This window comes from Neovison vison, chromosome 10 (genome assembly GCF_020171115.1).
Source record: "Neovison vison isolate M4711 chromosome 10, ASM_NN_V1, whole genome shotgun sequence".
Taxonomy (NCBI): Eukaryota; Metazoa; Chordata; class Mammalia; order Carnivora; family Mustelidae; genus Neogale; species Neogale vison.
The window spans coordinates 13269651-13285402 of NC_058100.1; the positions used below are offsets into that span (position 1 = coordinate 13269651).

Below are 15752 nucleotides of genomic sequence, written 5' to 3' on the forward strand. Positions count from 1 at the left end.
AACAGAATAAAAAGACTGCACAGGGCTTTCTCTGGTCCTTGGTCGACACATCCTAGCTCATGAGCTATAAAACATGACATTTCTGGAGAGAATATCCTTGAAAATAAAAGCCCAACCTTAAAGATCTAGGACTTTTCCAGCTCGAGATGATTCTCAGGGCGGTAAAAGTGTTCTCTAGTCTCAGTGATAATCCCGTGAGAGGAAAAACACATCAACATCCAATCGAAATAATTTATTTACCACTAGAGCACCACAAAACAGACATACATCATGTTTAAAATACAGCGTAATCGGTCATCAAAGTACAAAACAGCTATTCTTCTATTCCATTTTTTAAATCATGCCGACCGTGAAATTGTACTGCTGCTTAACACGAAAACCACCATCCCGCCCCGACCCATAGACTAACATCTTCCCATTCCCGACCGCCCCCCTCCCTGCCCACCACAATATTTACTTATGGGAGATAAAGACCTTACAGAACCTCCAAACGAAAAAAAAAAGGATTCAAGAGATCTTAAAATAGAGCATTTAAAATATTATCAGTGCATTCATGAGGAAAGACAAAATAATACAAAACAAAACGTCATTCTGAGAGGAAAACACCTGCAGAAATAAAAGTGATTTACATAGAATTAATAGCAAACGGAAGGAAAAAAATCAACGCACTCGTTTCTGAGGTCAGGTCACACCCAACACCAGGGTCCTCTACTACCATGGCGTCCCTATTCTTGCCTTTCCAGTTTGCAAATCTGTGAATCCAATTCATCATCTCATTAATGGCCAGAAAACGGCAGACAAGAAGTCCACTGGATCACACACACAACTTCACTTGGATTCACACCTCGCCAGGCAACCCTTTCGGGGACCCTGCATATACTCCATTGTTTTACTTATTAATTTTTCTTCTCAAGCTAAGGAAGAGACAACTGGTAAACTGACCTACCAACCTTGACAGAACGTTACCTTCTCTGCAACAATATGGCAAATCATTCACTTATTAAAGCAAGGTAAATTCTAGTCTCAGATCTAGATAACTCTCATTCAGAGGGATAAACAGAATTTTTGGATCGTGGGCATATTTGGCTTGTACCTCTAATGACCATCAAAGAACATCTATGAAGACCTTAACTTTAGTGAAATCAACTAAGTGACTCGCGCTAAATGGGGCTTTTTTCCTTCCTTTAAAAAAAAAAAAAATCAACAAAAATATCAGTCTTTCCATTTCTCCCCGAACACTAAAAACCTGACTAAAGGAAAAGATGTCTCCTATGAACTGTCTGATCTCAAGAACCATAGAATTCTGTGAACATACCGATTAAACCAAGTTGCAGAAAGCTGTCTCCACTCAGCCATGAAGATTCTGAGTTTCAGTCAGATCCTGACTGAAACGAAAATACTTCAGCTCAGTGATCTATGTATATCTATCATATTCCCGAGTTTTCCTAGCACAGAAGATGGTTAACATTGGAATTGATTAGTAATGATGCTTAGGAGATGAAGGAAGACTTTTGAACTTGAATCGATCCTTTTTATAAAAGGAAAACGAAAGGACAAGTGGACTCAGATAGCTTATGTCATAATATTGGACAATACACAAAGCGCACGGGGAGAAATACTATAAAACACATAACTGTAAGTGCAAGTCAAACTGCAGGGCCTTTCCTCCAAAGTCCTGGCCGGCTAAAGGAAACACACAGGTCTGAGTGATCATTAAAAAGAGCCCCAGTGTAAGTCCAATCTAAATCATAGTTGACATTATTACAGAACATTAAAAATATGGTAAAAATTTACACATTACATGTAAAGTAGTTAACGTTCTGATTTAATAGTTTACAAAAAAGATCTGCAGATGTGTTTCCAATTACACTGGCTTCTCTACCCATCTATTGTAAGAATGTAGGTACGGTTACATATATGGAAATGAAGAAAAACCTATAGCATAGCCATACAGCAATACTTGAAGGTCTGAAATTGGACCGGTACGTAGCAAAACATTTCAACATGTCACTGGTTTACTGAACTGACAAAGAGCCATTTACAATTAAAAGGAAAGAAAAAAATCTTACAGACTTATTCTGACTGAAATTTTCCTTTATTAACAGGCTTTTCAGTTTTGAACCTTACAAGAAGCTTCCTTAGGCAGTTGGTACACAGCATGTGTTTTCAGGGTCTTTATCTTAATGCAGACTTGCTTGGTCACAGAATAACTCGCCTGCGTTTTCATCCCGTTAATATGACCTCTTTTTTTTCTGGCTCATTTGAGTTCAAGTTCCTTAAGCCATCCATGAGTTCCTGGCAAAGTATTTGGTCTCCACTTTATACACCTGTTTTATTTTCCAAGGGCAATGAAACGTTCATTATGTAGTAACACACAATAAATAACTCACTGTTAACTCGAAAGGTAACGGGCAGGGTGCCTATGGCATAGCAATACAGAAAAATCAAGTGAGGCATGGGATAGGAATGGTATGTACAGCAACTCCACTTAATGGGATTTTCCTGTTTGTTTGTTTGTTTTTCCTTTCACATAATTAACACTAACAAATTCTTCCAGTGTTTATTTTTTTCTTAAAAAAAAAAAAAAAAAGGTTTCGCTTCTTGTCTCTCTCACTTACAGAGTAGGTGAAATGTAGAATAAAGCCTTCAATTTGTTTCATTTTGTTTTGTTTCAGATGCCAGTTTTAACAAACAGAACACAGACTTCCGAAGTGTTTGAACTAGTACCGTTTTTTTTTCAAAAATTTTTTTAACACTGTCGAAGCAAGGCTCTCTTAGTTTTCTGTTATAAACATTGTCTTTGTTCTTGTCATCGCCCTCCTGCTTATCTTCATCACCATGGGATTATCATCTCGCCACTTTTCCAAGAATCTTAGCTGCATTTGCAAGACTTTACGATCATATTAGAGAGTTGTTCGATCTTGGGGGTCTTGCCGATGTAGTAGAGAATGGTGAGCGGTTCTAAATCCTGGGACACACAGCAAGGAGAAGCAGATGCTTCTGGATTTATGGTATTATATAAGCTGAGAACCTGAAAGAACATAGGAGAGGAAAGAGAACATAGGAAAAGACCAATAAAAAAAGGTAGGGGAGTGACTTTAAAAAGAACAATTCCATAGTGCTATAGTGTGACCTTATCAGTCACCGCACTCAGGAGACAATTTAAATGGACTGGTTTACAATTTCCTTCTCTTAAACCCCCAATTATGGTCAACTTGGTATGTGCTCCTAGCAATCACTGAATTCATCATTTTCCTACAGAATCCCTTCCTCATACGCCGTAAACAAATGATTTTGTAAAAGCTCAGATTGTACAAAATCGCTCATTCAACAAATTTTACAGTTTCCCCAATAATTCTTGACTTTGATCACTGCATCGCTGTACACACACTTGCCAGACTGTCGAAAAATTTGGTGCTCTTAGTATTTGTTTTGCTGTCTACCCTTCCTTGTAACCAAGTGTCTATTTCTAATTCCCACCTAGGTTAGCGCTCCCTTTGGCTCAGAGACTCTATGGACTTTGTTTTGACCTCACAGCCGGAGTAAGCAGAATGAGACTGTGGGCTCCGTGAAGAAGCAAATGCAGGGAGAAGTAGAAGAATCACAGGCTGGATGAAAACTCCCATGAGCACTTTAATCTACCTTTACGTATAGAAAAAAACACCTGTCTGCCTGTGAAACCTCTCTGCGCTGTGTCTTGGCAGGCCAATTTAATGTCACCTACATTTTTGTTTTAAAGAAAAAAAGATACAAGTTTTTTCATTTAATATTGCTTCATAACACAATCAAGAATTAACCAGTTAAGAGTTACTTAAGAATGACACCAGGGCGCCTGGGTGGCTCCATGTGTTAAGCGTCTGCCTTCGGCTCAGGTCATGGTCTCAGGGTCCTGGGATCGAGCCCTGCATCAGCTCCCGGGGAGTCTGCTTTTCCCTCTGCCCACCCCCTTGCTCACACTCTTCTCGCACGTGTTCTCTCTCTCTCAAAAATAAATAAATAAAAATCTTAAAAAAAAAAAAAAAGAATGATACGAAAAGCAAGCTCTATTTTTAAATTATTCACTTTCTTTCATTTTGCTTAAAACAACAATAGTAATAATAATCAGCCCTCCATCAGATTCCATGTGGTAAATGGGCATGCCTAAGTGGGAGGGCTTTAGCCAGTCCCACAGTGGAATGAAAAGAAAGTTCTAGAGTTAGTCCCATACCCTTAACTGAGTTTCGTATCCACGGGGGATGGGCCTTTAACCAATGGAAGTACGTAGGTTCCCCAGTGATGATAAAGAGACGTTTCCAAGGATGCCATTAATGTGTTAGTCAAACAGCAAGTGACCTTTTCCTCGAGATTCACTGCGATTTTTTCAGCCTAAGACAGAAGATCTGTTCAGTGCGGCAACACTGACTACTTTATTAAGCTACCTCTGGCTTCTCGGGTAACTGTCCAAACCACATATTTGTGACCATGACAGTTATTCTTCCTCTCCCCTTGAAAAACAAGCATGGTCTCAGCCTTCACACACTCCCTCTGTGTATCAGGGAGGGGAATTATATTTCTACTTGGCAATGGGGCCGTGCCCACATTCTAGCTACTGTTGCCACAGCCCAGTTGAAACAGCCTGGCCAGAGAGCTCAGACAAAGGGACAGGCATGAGCAAGCTCTCCTCACATGGCCAAGCACGTGGTCAGCCTGGAGTGCCAAAACCTACAGGGGGTTGAGAAAACAGCTGAAGGAGGGAGTGTCCTATTTGTCAATTGAAAGCCCAGCATATGTAGGCATTTATAAATAAATAGACTTCATGTTCTACTAGCACGTGATTTTTCATATGAATTAAAGAGGAATTTTATAACACAGATTGTCTAAAGTCATCAATAACCCCCAAACTCTTGAATTGAGTCGAATGCCTTATGTGATCCTCTTGGCAACAGGTCCATTTTCCTACCCTGCAGTGAAGGCAATTTTTCTAATGCTTCTTTAATAAGGAGATTTACAGAGGCATAACCCCAATGTGTAGCCACATTTTGGGAATAAGACTCAGTAAGGCAGAGCAAACCGAGGCCTGGTTATAAAACAAGGAAGTCTGCATTCCAAGTTTTGGTTTGTCATCAACTGTTAGATCCTTGATCTACACGATCTAGACTCTAATTTCTGTAAGTAAAGTGAAATGTTCAGATAAGATAATTTATGAAGTCCTTCCCTTCTCTGAAATCCTACATTATGAGGTACGAGGAAAAAGCATTAGGACAAGCATCATTATTCCATAGAAAAAGTCTTTGCTGATCTGGGCTACTCATCCATAGCCTCCCATCAAGAACTGGCCCTCTGAATTAGCCTTCTAACCTCACTGAAGTGATCCAACAAAATATTTAGATTCTTGTGTACTTTGGGTATATTCAAAAAGACTTGGAGATCCTAATTTTCCCATAGCTTTCTCTAATTTCATCAATTTGCTCTTTATATCTACTCTCAAGTTTGGCTTTGTTATTTTAAAAGATCATCTTTAACATAAACATTCCTTTTTACTGATGAGAAATTGAGGGATTGAGGTTTAGAGAAGTCAAATGACTTTTTAATTGTCGTGCATGAGGGAGTCACTATTCCAAAGCATCAAATGAGGTCCTCAAAGTTCTTTCCAATGTGACAGTCCTTGATACAGATGATGAGAGCTCCTTTTTTTAGATGGGGACTTGGGTCCTTTCACATCCAAGCTATGCATGACCCCAAGTGATAAATTGATTCCAAAAGATTTTTTTATAGCTACCAGTCATTTGTAATATAAAATAAAGAAAAAAATGAACAAAACTGTCTCCTAGATGCTTATCATTGAATTGGGAAGGCAAAATCCACACTTGAAACTGAGCAGTGTCCCTTCTGACTTCACCTACCCCCTACATTCTTCCTGGCCATTCAAGAGGATCGTTCCAGTACCCATTCATGTGCGATGAACAGGCACCAGGCTAAACAGAATTCAGTGGACATATTACCTGGAGGTACACATTAGCGACCCAACAATAGAAGAAATGGAGCCAAATACTTACCCTACTGTGCTGAGTGTCTGAACTCCATAAATATGGGCACGCTCCAGCACAGAAGTTGGCATTGTACCCTTTAGGTTCATGTATCCATTTCCATCCAAGATCCCTCTTGAAATCAATGTAAAGTGGACGCAGACAGCAATTATCCTGTACATTTCTGTTAGAAGAAAGAGCAGTGGAGATTTTACAGCTGATTCCCCCCCACACACACCCAATTCCAAGCCAGAAAAATGACTCCTTCACTCATGCAAACAGCATCCAATGAGCAAGTACCATGGGCTAGGTCCGAATGGTTTTATAGGAATCTCAAATGACTTTCACGATGGAATGTCATGGTGACCTGATGGACTACTTCCCTTTAAGAATTCTAAACCTCAATTCCCTTGGTTGGCTGTGACCTTGAAAGTCAAACCTTTCCCTTGAATGACTAGATAGAAGCAGAGAGGTGGCTGAAGAGACCAATCCCCCCTTTCCAACCAACACTGAGCAGTTTTGCCAGGTCAGCCTCAAAGGTCCTTTCAAATATAAAATGATCCAAGTACAACAGCTATTTTCAAAGAACCACCTAAGGCATTTTCCTTTGAGAATGAATCCATAATTTCATCTCATGCCCCTAGACCAGGGAATGAACCAGAAATCAAGACACATGGAGCCTCGCTGAGGGTAACCACTGACTCTGGCGACCAATAAAAGCCATTTTACTCATGAACTCTCTGAGCATCTATCAGTGAGGACCCCTTACTGCCCCATAGCTCTCACAATAAAGAACCTTCCTCTCAGGAGGCTTGATAAGAAACCACAGGAGAACACTCACAACCTCCCCTCTATGAACTCTTACAGGAGTGGTTAATAAATCTGTGTAGCCTTCACTTCTCTCAGATTCAGTAGCTAATGACACAGTAGCATTCTTCTATTTCTCTCATCTCTGTGAAAAAGGGTATGGCCATGGACGCTCTACCGTGGACAGTGGGGGGAGGGCGGGCTTCATACAGACAGTGAGTCTTTCCAATTAAGGATCAGCCATCATACCCCTCAAGTAACCTTATATTCGCTCTGGGGAGCAGGGAGCTCATTTTCTTCTTCAGCCCCAAAGTGCTTCAGGGGGATCTGGGAAAAACTTCAGGGGACTCGTTTTTTGACTTCACACTTGGTTCCTTGCAATGGGGCCATGGAAGACTACACAGAAAACAGTTTGGAGCCTCTGGGAAGAAGGCCGTTAGGAGGTAGGGTGGCTATCCTGTCCTATACCTGGCCTTAAGCCATGAGTGGAGTTTAGCTCCATTTGTAAGAAAAGACAAAGGCAGTGTGAGAGTCGACAGATGTGATTACTTTGTTTTATTTTGATTTCCTTTACCTAAAACAATATGCTGCATCCAAAGCACGCTTCTTCCGCCGGTTGGACTGTTGTGACTCAAGTCTGTAGGAGGGCAACAACATTAGCAGGAGGTGTGGGGTCTTCCCACTGTTTTTTTTCCTAGTGGACTTTATAGTTTTCTGATCACCACTGGTATATGTGGAGGCGCCATCAATACCTTGAAAAAATGCATTTGGGTGACAAACATTTAGCTTTACCTTCATCAAATACAATCAGCCATTCTTTCTTTCCTTTGCATCTTGTCACAAGCAGCCATGATGACCTCACAATAGCATCACCGGTTGGCTACCGTCATTCCCCACGGAAATCGATACAGCACGAGGAGACAATCACAGGCGACAATGGACACTTCTCACTGAGGCTCGTGGCAGGAGACAGTTCAGTGTCCAAGGCAGGGCTTGTTGGTTATGAAGGTCACTACAGAAGAAGACTTTGACCATAGTCCAAGGGCGACCTAGCTAGTTTATTTGAACTGAACCCTCAGTTCAGGCCATGTCCAGCCCCTCAGCGACTGAAGGGCACAGCAAAAGAACACGGCTTGTCCCCCGCCAATTCACTCTCTTCCTCAGGCTACTAAACTCAAAAGACTTTCCTCATGAACACAACCCGAGACTCACAAGAAATTGCAGTGAATTAAGTTCAAGTGAAACAGAAGTCACCCTTACCTAATGCTATTTGGGGAAGCTGTGAAGAAAGGGCTTTTTCATTTATTTTATGGCGTCTTCAACACTTTCCTGATTCCATCTGAGATTCAGAAACTCGAGCTCCCCAAAGCATGCTCAAGAGACTGCCAGTTTAAGCATTTAATCTCCACACTCCAGAGAATCATGGCTACGTTAGAGACTGAAATAAATCTCTCGACCTTCTGGAGTAGTTTTCCATGAGCGAGGGCCACTGGAGCCTTCTGCAAGTGGACGGGGGTCCCGGGTGGTGGTAGCTGGGGCAGGGGAATCAGCTCCCTGGCATGCTGCTGTGGAGTCACTGCGGCCCGAGCACACGGAACCCTTCCCTCCTGCCTCTCATCATCCAAACTGGCTGGCTCACAAGGGAAGCAAGTCCAACTGTTGGCATCTCCTCCTTCTCCCTGACCTTTGGCTAATCACTAAGAGGTGAGGAGGAACAGGGAGAAACTAAAACCTCATCATGTCTTTATAAATTATTCCAGAAGTTTGATCAGGCAGCCAGTGGAAATACTGGATGCCAGCTAGAAACGGTGGAGTGTTCTGATTCACATAAGATGAGGTCAAGAGGCTATGGTATGAGGGGCTTCTCAAGTGAAGTATGGTTGTAGGCCTCCTGATGTTGCACTTGGGGCATTATCGATGGATGTCCTTGAATGTGTGCTATCTTCTGCTATAATACTAGCATAGCTGGAAAGCTGGATTGCTTAAATGAAGAGTACAGGGCTTACCTGACTAATAGTTTGGAAAGCTGATGAATCAGTCAGTATTGCCAAATCACAGGGCATGGAGCAGAGTAAACTGGGAACCAATTGCTTGGTCCCAATTCTTTCTGCCTTCATTTATCTTTCTCCAGTCTTATCTTTTCCCAAACAATTATAACTCCTCAGGCCTCACCAAACAATTCCATTTTCACATGCAAACGTGCTTGATCCCCCACGAGATTATCAACATAGACCCTCCCCTCCCCCACCTCATATGACCAAGTTTCAGTTACCTGCAAATCTTGCTTCTAGCTCTTCACTTTTATTGGGAATGATGTAATTATTAGATGGCACAAAGGTGCAGCAGGGACAGTGTAAACTTATTTTAAATCCCAGGTTTCTGTCTGGAAAACATTAAGTCAAGGAGGTCATTTGGATGTGTGATAATACCCTTAATTCTGCAATCAACTTACAATAATGTGGGGTCACTGAGCATCTAGGGACGAGGACAGAGGGCGGCTGTAACCTTTATGGTGGAGCCATTCGTGGACGGCATCTGTCACGTCAAAGGAAAGCCATTCGCCTTCTGCTCTCGTCTTGACGACTTTGCTGTCAATGTAGCGCTGGGTTGGAGACGTTAAATCTTTGGATTTGAGAATCTGGAGAAGGAGAGAGAGAGGGAACAAGCTCAGTTGGCAACCGGTCAGCATGACTAACCCGAAGCCATTAACAGTATTCCAAGTCATTATCTAAACTCAGCTCCGCTCTGGTACACCCAGGTATTGTCATCTAACGGCACGTGTGCATAAAAGCATGACACCAGGCCGTGTGCCATGAAAAATAGAGCTACTAAGTCAGCTGTGTATTATGATAAAGGTGACATAAACCATAAAGCCAAGTGTCTAAGAGAAAGTGACAGTAATTATTTTACTTTGCTGACATACGCTTTGTGAGATTCCAGCCATAAATTCTATGCTATTAAGTTAGCGGTTTTGTTCTGCTTTTTAATCTGGGGAGCTGGGAGGTGGGGGGGACAGGAAGAGTGGGCCAGTCCAGAGGACCCATGCTCACCCTCTAACGGCCCTGAATTATATAAATCTCCTTCTAATAAAGAGAAAAAGTTCCCAACCTTGGTTCTTAAATCCACCCCCATTGACATATGTGGCACGCCTCAGCTTTTGAGGTAAGTCCCTGGCTGGGATTTTTACTCTCCAGGTGTGACTTGTTATGATTGATAAAGATATTCCATATCCTGCAGACAAAGAATGAATTGGGGCAGGAGCAGTCTGGCCCAGTGTGAGACTCTGAAAGCCAACCAGCCTGAACACTGAGACTTCAGAAGGATTCGTTCAGTTCAAAGACGTAAAGAGCCACTGAAGGAGGTTCTTGGGTTTCTATAGGAAGTGAACACTTCAGGTGGTTTTTAAAAAATTCTGTCTGTCTTTAAATGATGATGTCTTATGAACCAGTCAAACCAAGATCTCATTCTCTTAGAGCTCTATTAAATCCCTACCCTAACCTGTAGCTTGCCTTCCCTTAGTACTCAGGGGCTTATACTGCCCTTCCTAATGTTGAGTCTAACTCTCCTGGGCTTGGTTCATACATGTGGGTTGGTCTCTCCAACAAGCTCATATGCTTCCCCAGGGCAGTGATCATATCTTCAATTTGATGCCATTTCCAGGCACAGCATTCAATTTAATTCAGTGTCTATTAAAGGACTGTTCAAATATCCAGAAGCCTTACTTACTCCCCTTTCAATCTTGCAAAAACAAAAATGCATAATCTTCCTGCTGATTTTAAAAGGCAAAAAAAAAAAAAAAAAGGCACTTTTCTTCCGTATGTGTACATGAATTGTTCAGGTAAGTAATTTACCAACAAATGCTTCCTAAGATATTTGGCATTAGGGTGGACTTTTTTTTTTTTCTGGATGAAGTAAGTTTAGGAAAGAAAAGAGATTCTCGTAATGGAACTTTGGGGGGGGGCTCAAAAATTTTAGACAAAATCTACTCTACTGGTCTTGCCCCTGAGGGTCGACACACCCCACTAAATGAAGACAATTTAGAGGCATCCGTGATTCTACCACAGACAAGAGATGTTCTTGGTAAATTAAAGGAAACGAGTAAACATGGTTTGAGGGCTGGGTGCACCGGGCTCTGGGCTTGGCTCACATTATTTCCTTTCATTGAATCCTCAAGATGTTCCTGTAAAGTGGATTAAGGAAACTGAAATTCAGGGAGGTTCACCAACTCATTCAGTGCCTCACGGTGAGCATGTAGGGAGAGAGGATTCAAAGCAATCCCCTAAATTCCTCACTCTGGTGCTGGATTTTGAAGACCAAAGAGTTATGGGGTCAGATTTGAATCACCATTCATCCTTACCCCTTCCAGATGACCAAGAAACATTCAGTGATCGAAGTAAAGATTTTTAAATAAGATTAAAATAAATGTTGGTATAAAAAGGAAATAAAACATGTGGAATGTATACACAGTTAATCCTGGTGTAAACCTCTAAAGATACAGCCTCCCAGCAGGCCAATCCTCTGGAAACCAAACCTTGCCTTGAAAACACTCCCAGGTGGGTAAATAAGACACCACGTATCCAATTCATAACAAATGGTATAATTAAACTAACCTAGGATTAAAATGATAAAACAATGGTTGAGATGTGTTCAGGCATTTCCATCTTAAAATTAGTAGAAAATTCAGAGCGTGTTTTTCTAATTTTAAATTTCTTCCCCTAGTGGACTGCCTATACTGATACATTATTTCATAATGTTTTTATATTTGCTTTATTCCTAATCAGCACAATGTATGTCTTTTTTTTTCTTTTTTAAGATTTTATTTATTTATTTGACAGACAGAGATCACAAGTAGGCAGAGAGGCAGGCAGAGAGAGAAGAGAAAGCAGGCTCCCTGTCAAGCAGAAAGCCCGATGCGGGGCTCGATCCCAGGACCCTGGGATCATGACCTGAGCTGAAGGTAGAGGCTTTAACCCACTGAGCCACCCAGGCGCCCCAGCACAATGTATGTCTTATTCACCTTCATATCCCTAACACTTCCTCTAGAACAAAACATTGCTTTCATTGTTGTAGTAATTACATATTATATATTTATAAAATATATCAAATATCTATGATATCGATCTCTGATATAAGTATCATTGAAGACACAGATTTTTTTTTAATGACCATATTGATCAAATGGACAGAAAAAAACACAAACCAGCAAATCTATGGAAATTCTTCACCTCAGAGAGAGCAGTAAATCTAGAGGATCTTTCTTTCAAAGAAGACCAAAAGAGATCAAAAGATTCTGAAATCTTTTTCTTTTTTAAATCTCATCCTCTAATAAGTGTTTCATCAGCCACAAAACACCAGTAGGTTCTGATGGTGGACAGCTTCATATTCTCACCTGACTGATAGGTTCTCTGTGTCTTTTCACTGGTTCAAGAATAAGCCCATTTAAGCCACCCAAGAATGACCGCTACTTAGCTACACAATTCTGAAACAGAGAGGTGGCTTTGGTCTTGTGGGTTTGCTGTCTCAAACTTTATGGCTAAGGAGTTCTTAAACTCACTTGTTGCAACTGAACTCCATTCTTTCTTACCAAGTCCTCCATGGAAACAGGAAACAGCTGCTTTCCATCACTCATAGACTATCCCTCATATTCTTGGAGACTATTATTAAGTCCCCCTCAGCATGCCCGCTCTCTCTCTCTCTAAGCTAAATAAACCCTGTTCCCTTAGCCCATATTTAGAGGAGTGATTTCCCAAACCTTTAATCACTTGGGTCACTAACTGATGCTCTATAAAAGTATTCCTCCTCCAGCTTCGTGGTGTTGATTCAGAACTGGCTAGAAAACCTTCTAATCGCATCTGAAAGTCTGAAATCTTAACTTAAAAGGTATCTTCTTTCTAAGAATAGACACCACCTCTCTATTCCCTGGTTATCTTTCATTTAACACGCACACAAAATTAAACGGGAAGGGAAGAAAATCAACCTACTGCTATTATCGATTAGGACCTCCTCAAATTCAAGAGTTTATACAAAAATGACTAAATCAGTCACTCTCACTCCATTTTAGCCTTTGCTGTCATCTTTCCCAGTCTCCCGACGAGTGTATTGAACGTGAAAAGGACTGGATATTCAGTTGTCGTTTTTTCTAGAGCCAGAGTCGCTTCTAAATTCCTCTATAGATCGTATCGTGACAAAGATAGTTCAGATGAATACTAGAAGTTCTCTGAACTGGCTTCCACTCAACTAGCCAGATTCACCAGTATTCTCCATTTGTTCTGTAATGCATATTGGCGTATGCTGGGGTTCATTGCTGGAAAACTCCTCTCTAGTATGTTCCGAGAACTTCTGGTCTTACCCATTGAGTCATATGCTTAGCAAATATCAACTGTACATGTTTCTAAACCAGTGTATGACAGTTGGGCTTGATATTGTAATTTTCCAGGGGAATCAAATGGTCTAGAAAGGATGAAATGCAGGCCCCAAAGTTAAGAGAGAACTGTTGCTTCTGTGAAAACCAAGGTGAATGCTTAGGAAAGTCTTCAGTACAGAAAAGTTGCTTTAAAAACACTTAAAAACAAAACAAAACAAAACACCAGTTTGGTGGTTCCTCATAAAGGTAGACATAGAATTACCATTTGACTCAGTGATTCCACTCCTAGGTATATATATAACCAAAAGAACTGAAAGCAGGCACTCAAACAGATACTTGCATCCCAATGTTCAAGCAACAATACTCACAATCACTGAAAAGTAAAAACAACCCAAGTATTCATCAACAGATAAACAAACAATATAAATAAAACATAACATAGACACATATTATTTAGCCATGAAAATGAACAAAATTCTGACATATTACAACACAGATGAATCTTGAAAACATTATGCTAAGTAAACTAAGCCGGACACCAGAGGATGAATAAAGATGATTTCACTTCCACGAGGCACCTAGGATAGGTGAATTCATAGAGATAAAAGTAGAATAGAAGTCACCAGGTTTGATGGGTAGGGAAAATGGGGAGTTACTGGTTAAGGGGCGCAGAGTTTCTGTTTGGGATGATGGGAAATTTCTGAAAATAATGAGTGGTACTGGTTATATGACATTGTAAATGTACTTAATGCCATTGAATTGCATACCTAAAAAATGGTTAAAAGGTTAAATTTATGTGTATTTAACCACAACAGTCTTTCTCTAATTTCAGATGTCAGAGAGACAGCTATAGAAGAAATAACAAAAGGAATAATATAATAATAACCTAGAAGGAGCCTGGGGCCCCTCAGTGGCTCAGTTGGTTAAGTGTGTAACTCCTGATTTTGGCTCAGGTCATGACCTCAGGGTCCTGAGATCGAGTCTCACATCAGGCTCCATGTTCAATATGGAGTCCGCTTGGGATTCTCTCCCTCTAGCTCTGCTCCTCCCCCAGCTCACTCTCTGACATAAATAAATAAATAAATAAATAAATATCTTAACAAACAAACAAACGAAAAACCCTAGAAGGATTCTGTACTTGTGTTGCTCAACACATTGCCCTGAAATTTCTTTCTTCTTCAAAATTTCTTTCTTCTAGAAAAACTAGAAATTATAGGTGATGCATAATGGATGTAGTTCATGCAAAAAATACAACATGGATTGGCAGTAGGCAGAGCCATGGAAAAGTCCTTGGCCTTTTATAAAACACAAAGCATGTAAAGTGTGTGTGTGTGTGTCTTTAGGTATGTATATGCATATACATATATATGTTTTAAGTTAAAATATCTATTTACCTCTCTCACTCGCTTGCTCCTGTTTCTATAAAACCCCTGCTTTGACTTTTTTTTTTAAAATAACAGACCAAAACTGTTTCTGATTGAATTAGAAAGCATACTGAAAATGAAATTTAGCTGCCTCTTGCTTAGCTACCACCCACAGTGGTATGAATGTTACCTTCATTACATTACTGATATACACACATTATCTATAATATGTGCAAAATACCCACATACCGCCTTTGGCAAGGCTCTAAACTCTACACTGAATTACAAAACTCCCTACACAAAAGGATCCATTCATCTCTCTGGCACTGGAAAGCAGCCAATCAGGAGTGGATCGAGGCAAAAGTCACTGATGTTACCCAATAGTTCAGGGCAAAAAAAAAAAAAAAAAAGGAAGAAAGAAAGAAATAGAAGACTAGATGCAAAATTACAGCCAGAGGAAATCTTAGTCTTAAAGGAATAACAATATAAATCGCTCCGGATTTGGCTTAGACACCAACGGCAATACCTTTTCCTCTCCTATGAGACACTGGAAAGAGAGAAAGCAAGCATTAAAAATTCTATTCTACTTCGCATATTCAGACATCAGTGGACCTACAGGAGAACTAGGGAGCCAATTCAACCCAGACTTCTAATGCAAAGGTATATTTAAGAGAAAATTCCCAACACTAGGGTAACTAGTTGTTGCTGTTGTTTTAAATGCATTTAATGTTCTTAATGTACTTAACATTTAAAAGCATTTAAATGTTTGCGGTTACTGGCACAAAGTGATTAGCTAATGCTGAATGAAGAATGTCCTCTGCTGCCCAAGAGCACAGTCTCTCAGCTGTGCCTGACCTCACACTCTCCAACCTCCCTACCATGAAGTATCGGTGTCAGAAAGTTCCCAGAAGGCCATCAGCTCCAACCCATACGATTCATTCATTGACATCTTGGTCTCTGAAGACTTCTCGTGATGGCGGACTCATGACTTCTTGAGGAAGGCCCTCTCGCTTCTGAATAATTTGTATGTTGTAATCCTTCCTTCTCTTGGATGCGAAATCTCCACCAACTAGTCTTACTTAATAGTAATATCATTGCTTCATATGGGTACTACCATTTCCGCTTTTTCAAGTATTTCCACAGGTTCATGTTTTTCTGTCTTCACAAAAAACCCTGTGGTGTGGATATCATGGCCCTTACCATCCAAGGTAC

At 40.7% G+C, this 15752-nt stretch overlaps 1 protein-coding gene across 3 annotated transcripts in view; it reads right to left on the reverse strand.

Moving 5' to 3' along the window:
* Window positions 1–217: 217 nt before the first annotated feature.
* TGFB2 (transforming growth factor beta 2) overlaps window positions 218–15752 on the reverse strand; it is a 79790-nt gene continuing 64255 nt past the window's right edge. For 2 of the 3 annotated variants that reach the window (XM_044266819.1, XM_044266821.1), the window contains 5 exons: window positions 9318–9450; window positions 9085–9195; window positions 7387–7564; window positions 6036–6189; window positions 218–3031 (listed from right to left, as the gene is read on the reverse strand). In XM_044266819.1, coding sequence (XP_044122754.1) covers window positions 2873–3031; window positions 6036–6189; window positions 7387–7564; window positions 9085–9195; window positions 9318–9450 — 735 coding nt within the window. In that variant the 3' untranslated portion in view covers window positions 218–2872. The remainder of the gene's footprint in view (window positions 3032–6035; window positions 6190–7386; window positions 7565–9084; window positions 9196–9317; window positions 9451–15752) is intronic. The other variant, XM_044266820.1, reaches the window with a different exon arrangement.